This window comes from Podarcis muralis, chromosome 6, assembly GCF_964188315.1.
Source record: "Podarcis muralis chromosome 6, rPodMur119.hap1.1, whole genome shotgun sequence".
In the NCBI taxonomy this organism is placed as follows: Eukaryota; Metazoa; Chordata; class Lepidosauria; order Squamata; family Lacertidae; genus Podarcis; species Podarcis muralis.
This window is the reverse complement of record NC_135660.1, coordinates 38,191,751-38,204,959: the sequence shown is the minus strand read 5'-3', so window position 1 is coordinate 38,204,959 and position 13,209 is coordinate 38,191,751. Positions and strand designations below refer to the sequence as shown.

The 13,209-nt window shown below is 43.0% G+C and overlaps 2 protein-coding genes across 2 annotated transcripts in view; both read left to right on the top strand.

Annotated features, from left to right (window-relative positions):
• The window catches only part of LOC114597707 (endothelial protein C receptor-like), a 222,794-nt gene that overhangs the window by 61,329 nt on the left and 148,256 nt on the right, over positions 1 to 13,209 (top strand). The gene's annotated exons all lie outside the window — the stretch shown is intronic.
• TSPEAR (thrombospondin type laminin G domain and EAR repeats) overlaps positions 1 to 13,209 on the top strand; it is a 36,179-nt gene that overhangs the window by 886 nt on the left and 22,084 nt on the right. The window contains exons 2-3 of the mRNA XM_028730853.2: positions 10,148 to 10,368; positions 11,640 to 11,878. Coding sequence (XP_028586686.2) covers positions 10,148 to 10,368; positions 11,640 to 11,878 — 460 coding nt within the window. The remainder of the gene's footprint in view (positions 1 to 10,147; positions 10,369 to 11,639; positions 11,879 to 13,209) is intronic.

Here is a 13,209-nt window from a genome sequence, read left to right as displayed (position 1 = left end):
TCAGCTGTGCAGAACCCTTGGCAAGACAAGAACTGTGTTACTGTGTTAGTTAACCTGGAAGTTAGTTTTCTTTCAGTTCTGTCATGTTATCTAGTTGTGAGTGAAAGTGAATTATGTTGATGAGCCTTTTGAGAGCAATGCTTTTTTCCCCCTCTCGCACTTGTTCTTCGCGAAATATCAGTTGATTAAAGCAAAAGTGCCACACTGCCCGATCCTGTGTGTGTTTGATCAGAGGTCCTCCTGTGGTCGATGGGGTTTTCTCCCTAGTCTATGTGTTTGGGATGGTAGCCGTAGTAAATTTACTAAAATATCATTTGATGGAAACTTTCACGGCATTCAGGAAGGAGAAGATTTTGACACCCACCCCCTGAGTCCCCTCTTCCAATTAGCCATGTATTCAAAGATGTATTCTTGGAAGTAGCAAATTCTTGGGAATGTTAACCGTGATAGGGTTGCCATATTTCAAAAAGTAAAAACACCCCAAAAGTTGTTGACCTTTTTAAAGGAAAAGTTGTTGAGCTGTTTTTTAGACAAACTCCCAACATTGTCAAGCTTTTTTTTTACAATTCCCCCCCCCCCCACAAATTGGCTTCAATTTCAGCCCTTTGATCTCTACAGTTATTGGAATCACAGCCGTGGAGACATATATGCTGGGTCTGCTGAAATAACTTTTAGAAGCACCTTTTTAATACAGAAAACCCGTGCACAATTGTTGCCCCTAATGAAAGCACTTGTTGAAATGTTTAGTCGCATTAATAAACTCTCCTGGCACCTGTCTGAAGCTCACCTTTTTCTGCATTTCTGGGCAGATTTGGTGCTGTTATTATTATTTTTTAAATCCCTTCCACTTTTCTTTCTTTTTCTATTTCAGTCTCGCGTATTAACATATTTTTGCGTGGTAAGTGCTGCTCCACATGTTACAACACTGCTGCATTGAGGACACATCTGTCTAGCGATTGACGTGCAACCCACATCACAAATGACCATGCAAGGGACATATGCCAATAAGCTGTGCTTTTCAGTGCTTCCCAAGTATGGGCACAGAGCAAAATAAAACCCACGTGTGCAACCATTGCACATTACTATCTGCACCTGAGGTTTACATTCACTCCTAAAATGCATTCCTTCTGCATAGGAATTTTGTTCTACATCTAACAAAACAGCTCTAGCTTTGAGACTCGGTTTAAATGTTCATGCTGTGTTGGAGCTACTGATCCTTGTTAAAAGCACCAGAGAAATTGTTTCTCTCTTTGCAAGTGTCTACACGAATATAGAAAATGAATGAGTTTGCCATCTTGAGCTGATGACTAGTTATATGCATTGCCTTCGTTTGCTTCTACTAAACAGTTATTTTGTGGTGGCTGGAGGGAATCTACCCCATAGTTAACTCACTGGGTTTTCAGGATTTGTAAATGTAATTTTAACTTTGCATAGAAATTAAACCATTTATATTTTGATTTGTTGTTAACAGCATTTAATACACTGCTTGTTTGCAAATAGAACTTCTAAGCGCTTTACTAATGGCAGGGATGACGCAAATCATAAACCTGACAGAAAGAATAAAAGCAAGTATAAACACAAAATACTAAATTCCCCTTGGAATCACAAGAATTAAATCTAAAATATTCATATAACATGATAGTTTATGTGCCCATGGGCTTATCTGTAAGTGTAATTACATCTAGGCATGCCTGGTCAACATTTTTTTGATGCCTTCTCTTGGCAAGCGGGAATATTGTAACAGGCAGCGGTGTGCTTTCTGGATTGTCCCAAGGCACGCTGCAGTGAATGAGCTCAACGGGGTAGTCTGGAAATGTCCATTTGCAAGTCCAAATCTATTCTGACATGTTTTCTTTTCTGCACACCGTTTGAATTTTGGTGAGTTCAGCATTTCCCCGCACATATCTGAGGGTGTCCAGTGTTTGGAACTGGCCCGTAAGATACGTAACTAACAAGGAACCAATTGAATACACTTTTTAAAATATATCTGCACATATTTTCTCCCCTCACCAATACAAAATCAAAGCAGTTTCAGTCATTAGTAATCTGTCTTGCTTTGAATCCGAGAATAAACACTCAATTCCAGTAAGAAAAAGGACTGGCGTTAATATCAACAGGGTCATTTCAAGGACAAAATCCTCCCGAGTAGAGAACATTTCTGAATTACCCCTCGATGGAAAAAGGAGAGCAAAATGTTCTAACAGACTGCATAAGTTCTTCAAAGCTCTTTATAGTTACATATTGCTAAGTGCTTTTAGTCTTTGAAACTAAGTAATGAGTGATGGGTGATTATTTCTATTCCACTTGTGATACTTTCCCATTCATATCAGCAGTGGGAAACATGTGGCCCTCCAGATGTTGTTGGAGTCCCTACTCCTAGTCTAGCAACATCTGGAGGGTTCCTCACCCAACTGACCAAGCATAGCGAATCTCTCTCTCTCTCTCTCTCTCTCTCTCTCTCTCTCTCTCTCTCTCTCTCTGTGTGTGTGTGTGTGTGTGTGTGTGTGTAAAAGAGAGAGAGAGGGAAGTGTAAACTGAGTATATGTTACTTAAACTATTCTTCCATATGTGTCTTAAATAAGCAAGATTCTTCAATTCCTGAGGTTAGTAATCTAGGATAATGAACTGATTTCTGGACAGCACAGCAATACACAATTTTATGCTTGTGTATTGTACCTCTCTGGGTGCTTTCAGAAAGGGATTTAATATGGTGGTGTTGGTGTTGCAAATGGGTCGTTGAGAACAGGTTTGGTTTTCCTCACCGAAGGTAAATTTGAGGGAGGGGAATACAGACTAGTGTTTTGATTTTGATGTTTTGTGGATGCTTCAAAAATCTTGTGCGTGCGAGGAGCACACTGATCCCAGAAGAAACACTTGGCTTGCTCCTGATGTCTCGCCACATAGTTAGGTTCTTCTTCTGGGGCCGCTGAGCAATCTCTAGGAATGCAAGTTTGATTTCAGCCCATTTCCTAGGTTTTATTTATTTTAAATTACTGAAACAATTGCACAGTTATACTCTCCTGGAAGTGACATTGTTAAAAAACCCATATTGCCTTATGTCAACTGTTGGAAGTTATTTAAAATGTAGTCAAGGGAAACAATGGGGGAATCCCTATTCCATGGTAAATTTTACCTTTTGAACCCCAAATGAGATTTCTTTTGCCAGGTTCAGGAGATTTTTTTGTGTCTGCGTTTATTTTTACAGTGCGCTGAAGCAGGGAAATCCCCTCTCCATCCTGAGCTTAATGTTCGGTGTTGTAATATTGTACTGCATGACATTAATTTCCATATATTATCCTTTCAGATGAAGGATTTGTGTATTGCATGGGGTATTTCAAATATCTAGAATTGCGATAAAATCAGGATCTTCTATGGTTCTGTTACATAATCTAGACACAAGACAACAACAGCCCCCTCTTAGACTACTTATATTGAATTTATCGGTGGCAGAAAATGTTGTATTTGTCAGGCAGTGGAAACGGCTTTCTGCACCATCTGCTAAATATTAACTCATTAAAATAACAGGGACCATGGAGATGGATAAATTAATGGATTGTATCTGAAGAAGAAACAATATTCAGTCTTAAGTTTTTTATTTGAAAAATGAGGAAAAGTCACATAAACTATATCATGCTAGGCGGAGATTTCTTTTGTCTGTGAGTTTTTAAATCTGTTTCAACCTTAGTCTTTACCAAGGAAAAATAATTGTAACCCTTTGATGGTGGGTCTGGTGCACATTTCAGTACAAACTGAACATATTAGGTGTACCAACACCTTGACTGAGGAGTGGCTCAAGGCAACCAACTAGTACATATATTATTTAGTATTATTTATTAAATTTGTGAAGGCATTCCAGTGCAATCTAACTGCACAATCTTTGATTCTTTTCTTAGGATCTATTTACACAGTAGTTGTTAACCAGTCTGGTGCTACAGCACACAACTGGGAGCGTGGGAAATGCCAGCGACACAGAAAAGCACATCTCTCATGAACTGTGCCAGTTCTCAAAGTGGAATGTTTGCTTCAAGATTTTGCAGGAGCAGCGTGGGCTGTAAAGCAAATTCCATTTGCCCACATGAATGCATCAAATCTTCAGCGTGAAGATGGATCCAGAAGCATGCAGGACATGAAAGAATGGACAAGGGGCGGACATTCCCAAAGAACTCGGCCCTAGAGAAATATAAAAAGCAAGACAACAATTTGCATAAGAGTGTATAAAAGCAATGGAAATACAGGGTTGTAGTCAACTAAGTCCTACTCTGACCTGCTGAAATAAATGAACCTACGTTAGTTATGTCCATTAACTTGAATGGGTCTACTCCGAGTAGGAATAGTATTGGATGTTGCGCACATACAACACTATACTATTTCAGTTGTTCCATCTGCATAAGCATTGCAACTCGCCCGATGAAACAACCCCTAGTCCCCCCTGTGCTGCTCTTTTGGGTATCTCAACTCCCTTGAGCCAATTTTGGGGGGCTGAAGGGGGAGGGGATGGGGGAAAGCCCTGCTGCACAAGTAACAATTGGTATCAATTGCATATGCATTTCAGCTGTAGACTGAAACATCTAAGGCAGTATTTCACTAAACAGTTCCCCTAGCATGAGGAGTTTTCAGTTCACAGTGAAAGTTCCCTGTGCAACCACTAAATGTGTTCTAGTGGTGCCCCCAACCCTGCAGAACAAATTATGGGGTGCGAGCAGGGAGAAGAGAGGGTGGGGAGTTCCATTCTGCAGCTAAAATTTCTTGAGCTTGGGCAGTGCTTTTCTTCTAGAAAAAAAGGTGTCAGTACTGCGTACCCTTGAGTGTCCCCAGGAAAAAAACGCTGTGGTCGGGGAACTCTTTAGTAAGAAGGCACCCAGAAGGCTGATCTAGAAAGCCCTCAAACACAGCCTTTGTCTGTTTTGAGACAGGAATTCTTAAATTGAGACATGATGGGCATGCTGAGGCCCTGGTCCACACCCCTTTCTAGAGTTCACCTACATAGGCCTCTGAGTTTCAATTTAAAATAATTAACTGGAACATATTCAACAGGAGAACTCAGCCAACTAGCCTTAAGTCTGAGAGCTGTGCTGAATTCCTGCTACAGGAATGGAGAATGGCCTCCATCTCTTAGGGCCTGGCACACATCTGCCATCCGACGAACAACCAGACTGATGGATAACTGGCAAAGTTGAAGGCATTGCATGTACTGACAATACCAAAGGCTGATTCTCTCCAGTTTGGTTCAGAGACATGAGGAACCACTCCCAGTACACCTGGCAGGTGCTTCCATCACAATCTTTTAGAGCTGCCAGATCAAACCCACTGAACTGATGGTTGCACGTGGCCGATATTAAGATGTCATGTAGTTTTTAGAACACTTGTATATTATGCAACCTGATGCTTTTTTGAGTGTTTTCACACAGAAGATATGAGGGGCATATTCCTCACTCCCAACCCCAGTTGTATAACTTCAAGTGAACATGTTAATATGAGTGTTTGCTGTGGAGATTTTGCAGGAAAGGCATTACGCTTGCAAGTTCAAACGCCTTATACAAATGAAAAACTGACATTTAAATCATATGCAGCATAAATACCTCAAGGAGGCTGTTGTGCTTGTGAGGTTCTGAGGGACTTTGTGCATCCAGAGTGCTATGCCAGTTTGGTTATTTTAGAAGCCGCGCTGCAGTCAGGCTGCTTTCCTTCCCTGCTCCCTGCTTTCTTCTCTTTGGGGCCCAGATTGGAGTTCCATCGCTTTGCCAGCCAAGGGAGATTTAGGCTCCTGTGTAACTTAAGAGCTTTTGAAAAAGCTGCCCCAGGCATTCCCTTGATCTCTCTGATGATGTGGCCCTCCTCGAGTCTCTGTTAAAAGTGAAAGAAGGATCACCACAGCCAATCACAAGCAAACAATCACACCCTAGGCCAACCCCAACCTCTCTCACCACCAAAGGAACACAAGTGAACAACACAAGCACGCTGACACCAAACTCTACACACATTAAACATAATAGAAACACCGCCACCCAATCCCACCCTTATCCATCTTCCCTCTCTCCACCCCCCTTTCTCTTTTCTCTCCTTTTTTTATTTTTATTTTTATTTTCTTCTCCCCCTAATGCCTCAACAAATGAAACGGATTTGTAAAAATGTTACATGGGGAAAAATATATATGAGGCACTACACTTCTGTAAAACAAGAAAATCCTTAATAAAATATTTAAAAAAAAAAAAAAAAAAAGTGAAAGAAGGATCTAGTCAGAGTCTTCGCAACATAATTTGCCTCACTTCTCTCAAGTATCCGCAGCTGCTGTTCTGTAATCATTAATAAGATTCTGCATAATCCCTCGCTGCACTTTAATCATTAAGAGCGTCTGTATAATGTGGGAGGTGAACTGAAAATAACTGCTTTGGCTTTTCATTTTACGTCAGTTTGAGACCGAGGTGCTCCACCATCTCTGAGGAATCTGTCTGCAAGCCACAGACAGCTGAGCTGCTCAAAGTGCCTGTGGTAACCTACCACAGTCAGTCTTCCCACTGAGAAAAGAAACACGGAGCAGCTTTGTCTACTTGAGGAGGAGCATCACACCTAGGGATCAAGGAGAAGGGATCTGATTTTTTAAAATGGGTAGTTCATTTACATCAGGGGGTGTCAACATTTTTGGACTCCCATGGGCCAGCGGTGGAGTGTGCTTTAATGGCGCCCAGGGCGGGTGCACACATGTGCCGGGAGAGCTGGACAAAAGGAGCCCACTGCATGCCAGCCTAGCCCTTGCCAAAGCGACACCAGCCCCGAGCCTCTTTGCAGGGCTGGAATGATCCCAGCCTCGTGAAGCGAGGTTTGGGGAGGGCAGTGTGAGCAGCACCCCCACCCAAGAAATGTGCCCCCCACGCCCCTGCGATGGGTACATTTACAAACTAGAGAAACTGTTGTGTGCATCTTGCATGCAGCACACACACCCTCCCCCACGTGCACACAGGGTTCCCGCAGACACCCCTTTTTTCACATCCATGATCCTTTGTGCTCATGATGCTATTAGGTGCTCAAACACGATCCCACTTTCAACATAGTTTGCATCTGCAAAAGTTTGGGGGCAGTCGCACTGCTTCATTTCCAATCAGTGCATATCCCATCACTTCCTGCTTCCTGTTTATTTTTGTCCTAGTTTTGTTGCTCTGTAGCCTCCCTGGGCAACAGTCATGTGGTAGCATTGAGGAAATGTCACACAACAAATGAAAGGAGAATAAATCCGCCACTAATATAGCACCTGTGTGGAGGGGCACTCACTTGCCCCTCTCCTGTAACCCCAGTCATTAGGCTTGGGAGAGAAAAAAGGAAATAAGAAGCCAAACCTATTTTAGATGTTATATATGCATGCGTGGAGGTGCAGAAGTTTGTTGTATATGACCTACCTCCATGCATCCATCTGAAGATACATCAAAATGTGTAGGGTCTTCAGATCTCAAAACTAATATATACAGTGGTACCTCGCAAGACGAATGCCTCGCAAGACAAAAAACCCGCAAGACGAAAGGGTTTTTTGTTTTTTGAGCTGCTTCGCAAGACGATTTTCCCTATGGGCTTGCTTCGCAAGACGGAAACGTCTTGCAAGTTTGTTTCCTTTTTCTTAACACCGTTAATACAGTTGTGACTTGACTTTGAGGAGCAACTCATAGCACGCGGTGTGGTACCCTTTTTTGAGGTTTTTGAAGACTTTGGTGATTTTTGAAGCTTTTCCAAAACTTTTCCGACACCGTGCTTCGCAAGACGAAAAAAATCGCAAGATGACAAAACTCGCGGAACCAATTAATTTCGTCTTGCGAGGCACCACTGTACAGATGTGCACATGCCTCTCACCATTCTTGCATTTATAAAACATCTGCAAGGGGGTAAACTTGAGGGGTAGGGAAAAGCCCAGTAGCTTTGATGTGACTAACAGCATGCTGACTGATACAGGAAATGAAAACAAAATTAATGACAGCATCCAACCAAATCTGGTGAATCAGTTGCAGGCACAGGATAATTTACTTTGCCAATCTTTAGTTGGGATAGATGTATGCAAGGTTTTTGAGTTGCACAGCTCTTCCAGGTAGCCTATTCAACCTAGATCAAGAGAAAAGCTGGCTGCCTGTGTACTGTGGCTGCCCAACTGCACTTATTGGCTCTTAATCCCAAACGAGGAAGGTTAGAACCGCAATTCAAGGCTATCTACATTTACCATACTTTTGAAGCACATGACTCCCCCCAAATAATTCAAGGAACTGTTGTTGGTTAACAACAGGTGCCGGAAATGGTACATCTGTGAGGGGTAAACTGCAGTTCCCAGAATTTTTGGAGGGGAGTCATGTGTTTTAAATGCATGGTGTGTATGGAGCCTTCCTTACTTCCAGCTATTAATGACAGAATTGCAAAATGGCTATCACTTCCATACAATTATCAGGCAATTTTCTTGCAATGGCTCAAGACCACCATTTCCTGTTCCTCCTTAGGCAAAGAATAGCAGTTAATTTAAAATGTGGGTTTCTTTTTTTCCTTTTTAAGGAAAGAAATTATATTGGTGCTGCATAAGCATGTGGAGCCTCCAGGTAAGGTTTAATCCCTTCCTACATGCCCCCGCCCCCCCCCCCCCAGCACAATATTTGGGAAGACATCAAACGGTGGGTGTTTTCCCTGCTGCTAAATGGACCTAATTTGGTGTTGCTGGTGTTTGTTTGAAACACCGCAGACAATCTTCACGCGGCTCAGCTGGTCCTGCGAGGCTGGTGTCTGTGCTTACCAGATGTTTTCTGTCATAGAGGCTTATCCTCTTTCCCTCAGTCCATGTGATTCCCTAGGGCCACACATGTGTCTTGCTTTCTTCTGTGAATAATTTGAATTATTTGGAAACTGACTATCTTTTTGTGGAGACGTATGTAGATTTGAGTGAGTTTGTTGCGTAACAAAGATAGCTAGGCTTGAGGCCAAATCCCTGGAACCTCACATCTATATCTATCTAGTAATGCTGCAGTTGTCTGATTCTGGGCTGCTGAAATCACCTGTTTGTAGACCATCCATCCTGATTTGATTGCACAAAACTCACATGGAGGTTAGACGATGTCTGGTCTTTATTAAACGGCTCAGGACTGCAATGCCTCAAGGACTGCCTCACCCCATATAAATTCATCCTGGCTGTGTTCATCATCTGAGGCCCTTCTTTGTGTGCCTCTCCAGTGGCTCTCAGTTTGTGAAATTCTCTCCCCAGTGAGGTTCACCTGGCACCTTCATTATATAGTCATACCTCGTGTTACATTTGCTTCACGTTGTGGCTTTGCAGGTTACGAACGTGGCAAACCTGGAAGTGTTTACTTCTGGGTTCGCCGCATGCGCAGAAGCGGCACTCTACTTATGAACTTTTCGGGGTGCGAATGGCACCCCAGAACAGATCGCGTTCGTAAGAAGAGGTACCACTATATATATATTTAGGTGACAGGTGAAAATGTTCCTCTTCAACCAGATCTTTGGCTGATTTATATTTTACCGCCTTTTAAATGTGTTTGTGGGAGGGTGGGGCTATTGTTTTATTATTTTGGTTTTAACTACTTATTTGTGTTTTCATCTTGCATTTCTATCGTGTGGACTGCCCTGAGATGGAATAAGTGTTTAGTTTCAAAAAATAAAAGACACTTGCTTAGAATAAGGGATACAGTGCTACCTCAGGTTACATACGCTTCAGGTTATAGACTCCGCTAACCCAGAAATAGTACCTCGGGTTAAGAACTTTGCTTCAGGATGAGAACAGAAATCGTGCTCTGACGGCACGGCGGCAGCGGGAGGCCCCATTAGCTAAAGTGGTGCTTCAGGTTAAGAACAGTTTCAGGTTAAGAACGGACCTCCGGAACGAATTAAGTACTTAACCCGAGGTACCACTGTATCTGGCAACCATAGGACTTGATGGTGCACTTTCAGTTCTATGTCAATGTCCTTATCTCTGTTTGGTTAAAAAAACCCAGAGGGATTTAAAAAAAAAATCTTCTGCATGCAGCCAGCTAATCAGTTCTTCCCATTATTTTGATTAATCTCGAAGCCGTTTTCCTGGCATAAGTGCCTGGCCTTTCAGGAACAGCCTTTGCAGCCTTTTGCTGTGTTCCCCCAGTTTTAGTAATGCGTTTTGGTCCTGTCTCTGGTTTAGATCTGCGTCCTTTGGATATTCTCTCCGAAGTGGTTCCTGTGAATGGGGTGAAGAGTGGGATACGGATGATCCAGATCCAAGGAGCACGTGGCTTCCAGTTCTCTGCAATGCGCCCTCGCTTTCTCAGTTTTCCAGCATCACGGATTTTCATATACTGTGACATCTTCCCAGAGGAATTCTCCATTGTGGTCACCCTAAAAGCTTTCCCCATGCAGTCCAAGGTAAGCATGTGGTAGGTTGTTTTGTTTTTTTACACTAGAGCAGAATCACGTATCCACCGATAAAATCGCGGTTGGTGAATTCAGTTTGCTAAACCTGATCTTAATTACCGTAATACTGTAATCAATTTGGCAAACTTCGCAATATCACGTGATTTAAATAGCTCATTCCATATAAACTGTGACTGGAACAGTTGTTGGCATATTTACTTGGATGTAGATGTACTCGGATGCCTGATAGAATCACTATGCATAATTTATGCTGTAGGTGATGAAATAAAACTGTCACAGGTGACAAGAGATAATCTTTAATTGGTCACGATGTACTTTATGAATTAGATCCTTAAAAAAAGAACTTGGAAAAACATCCTGGGGTTTGCTTTTTTTTCTGGATTGTGATAGCACAGGAAACAAAATGAAATTGGAGCTTGATTCTATCTTTATTTGGAAGTTAGGCTGCGTACATACACCCTGTTCACTCTGCATCCAGTGCGTTCCTGCCACAGGTTTAGGAATTGGTATACACACAATGTTTGCCTGTCATTTCTTATGAAATACAGTGGTACTTTGGTTCTTGAACTCAACCCATTCTGGAAGTCCGTTCAACTTCCAAAACGTTCGAAAACCAAGGTGCAGCTTCTGATTGGATGATTGGCCCTGGAAACAATGCCGACAGCTGAAATGGACATTTGGCTTCCGAAAAACGTTCACAAACCGCAACACTTACTTCTGGGTTTGTGGCATTTGGGAGCCGATTTGTTCGTCAACTAAGCCGTTTGGGAACCAAGGTTCCACTGTACTGTGGTTTGAGGTGTTCCCTGCCATACCAGTTTCAATCTGAAGTTAGCCAGAGAACCCCCTAGATGAGTTTTAAGGTGGTGCACACAGGGAACTGGGAATTGTAGTTCTCTGAGGTGAATAGGGTTGTCCTAACAACTCTCAACACTCTTGACAAACCACACTTCCCAGGATTCTTTGGAAGGAAGCCATGACAGTTAAAAGTGGTATGATACTGCTTTAAATGTATTGTGAAGATGGGGCCAGAGTGCTCAAAGGTAGAAGAAGAAAATGCATTTCAGGCTGACAAGCTTAACTGTGTTTTCAAAAAAAAAAGAGTTTTGGAGGACATTTATTCTGTGAACCTTATTGTTCCTCCAATGCTTAGGATGAAAGGTTTTCTTTTCTTTTTTACAAAATATTTTGACAGGTCAGGTTGATAAATAGGAGGAGCAGGGAGAAGCTTTCCGACTAACAGCCTTTACCTGTCCTTTCAGAGAAACGAGTACATCTTTACAGTTTTGGAGGAAAACAGTGACACTCTGCTGCTTGGACTCCGATATTCGAGGAATAAAATTCACTTCATCTTCTGGAGCAGAGAGCTTTCCAATGGCTGGCAGACACGGGTCACCTTCCGGGACGTATTTTTGGCAGACAATCAGTGGCACACACTGGTACTGGCAGTAACTAAAGGCTCCTTCTCTCTCACTGTGGACTGCAGCATCCCCACAGATGTGTACGTGAAGCACGTGCAATTCAGGGGTAATTTTGCCGCCGCCACCATCCCCGGGTTGGGGCTGCATGGAAAATTACACTGCCCAGAACTGGGAAGTCTGAAGGCTTTGTGCAAAACGTGGGAGCTCTTTTCATCAGGTCCTGGCCAAAATCTGCCTCTGGTTTTCTACAGGCACGCGTGCAACTCCGTCCACCTTCCAGAAAAGCATGATCACAGGAGGGAGCAGCCTATGGGAGGGTGTGTGAGAATGTAACAAAAGCCTGCTGGATCAGGCCAATTGCCCATCTAGTTCAGCATCCTGAAGAGAACCCCAGGGGCTAAAGGGCTGCATTTGGGCCCCCCACCTGCTGCCTAATGGTGCTCTGTACTCCAGTTTAGCCTCCAGACTATGAAAGTGGGATTGTAAATAGGGTGGGTAACCAACTAGGTCAACAAGATGCAATGTCATGGGAGCAATTAGCCTGTCATAGCCGCCCGGAAGGATTGAAGGCACAAATGGATTGCAGAAACAGCAGATAAGCTGCGACCCTATTTTGCACAACTTTATAAAAAAATATATAGTACAGGCGACTCCCCATTTACATGCACTCAAAAGGTGCACGACTCTGCATACACGCAGGCTTTTCCAATGGTCTTTCAAATACAGTGGTACCTCGGGTTACATATGCTTCAGGTTACATACGCTTCAGGTTACAGACTCCACTAACCCAGAAATACTACCTTGGGTTAAGAACTTTGCTTCAGGATGAAAACAGAAATCGTGCTCCGGCGGCGTAGCAGCAGTGGGAGGCCCCATTAGCTAAAGTGGTGCTTCGGGTTAAGAACAGTTTCAGGTTAAGAATGGACCTCCGGAACGAATTAAGTACTTAACCCGAGGTACCACTGTATATGCAATTTCACTTAAATGCGAGGTGTGTGAATTGGGAGTTGCCTGTAAATGGTTTACTCCCTGACTCCTGGAGGAGCATAACCATCTGAGCCAGACAACATGTATTATCCATGATTGATAAGCTAAGAACAAATATTTGTGTCCCATCATGGCTTCTTTGAAGTGAAACAAACCGCAGCCCCTGACTTGGACATAATGCCAAGGCTAGGGGACCATGGTTTGCTGCTCCTATTCATACTAGGGAAGGTGGTGAAGCAGGAACTTCCTGTGTCTTCATGATAAACCTTACTGCAAAGGTGGGGGGCATTTTCCAGCCTGCATTCCCTTGTAGGCAACATTTGGGAAGTGTGTGTGTGACACATTCCAGGGGTGGGCGGAGCCTAGAGTAAAAGTGGGCAGAGCAATGAATATGCATTTTATAGTAAGCTAGTTTCTGTACACA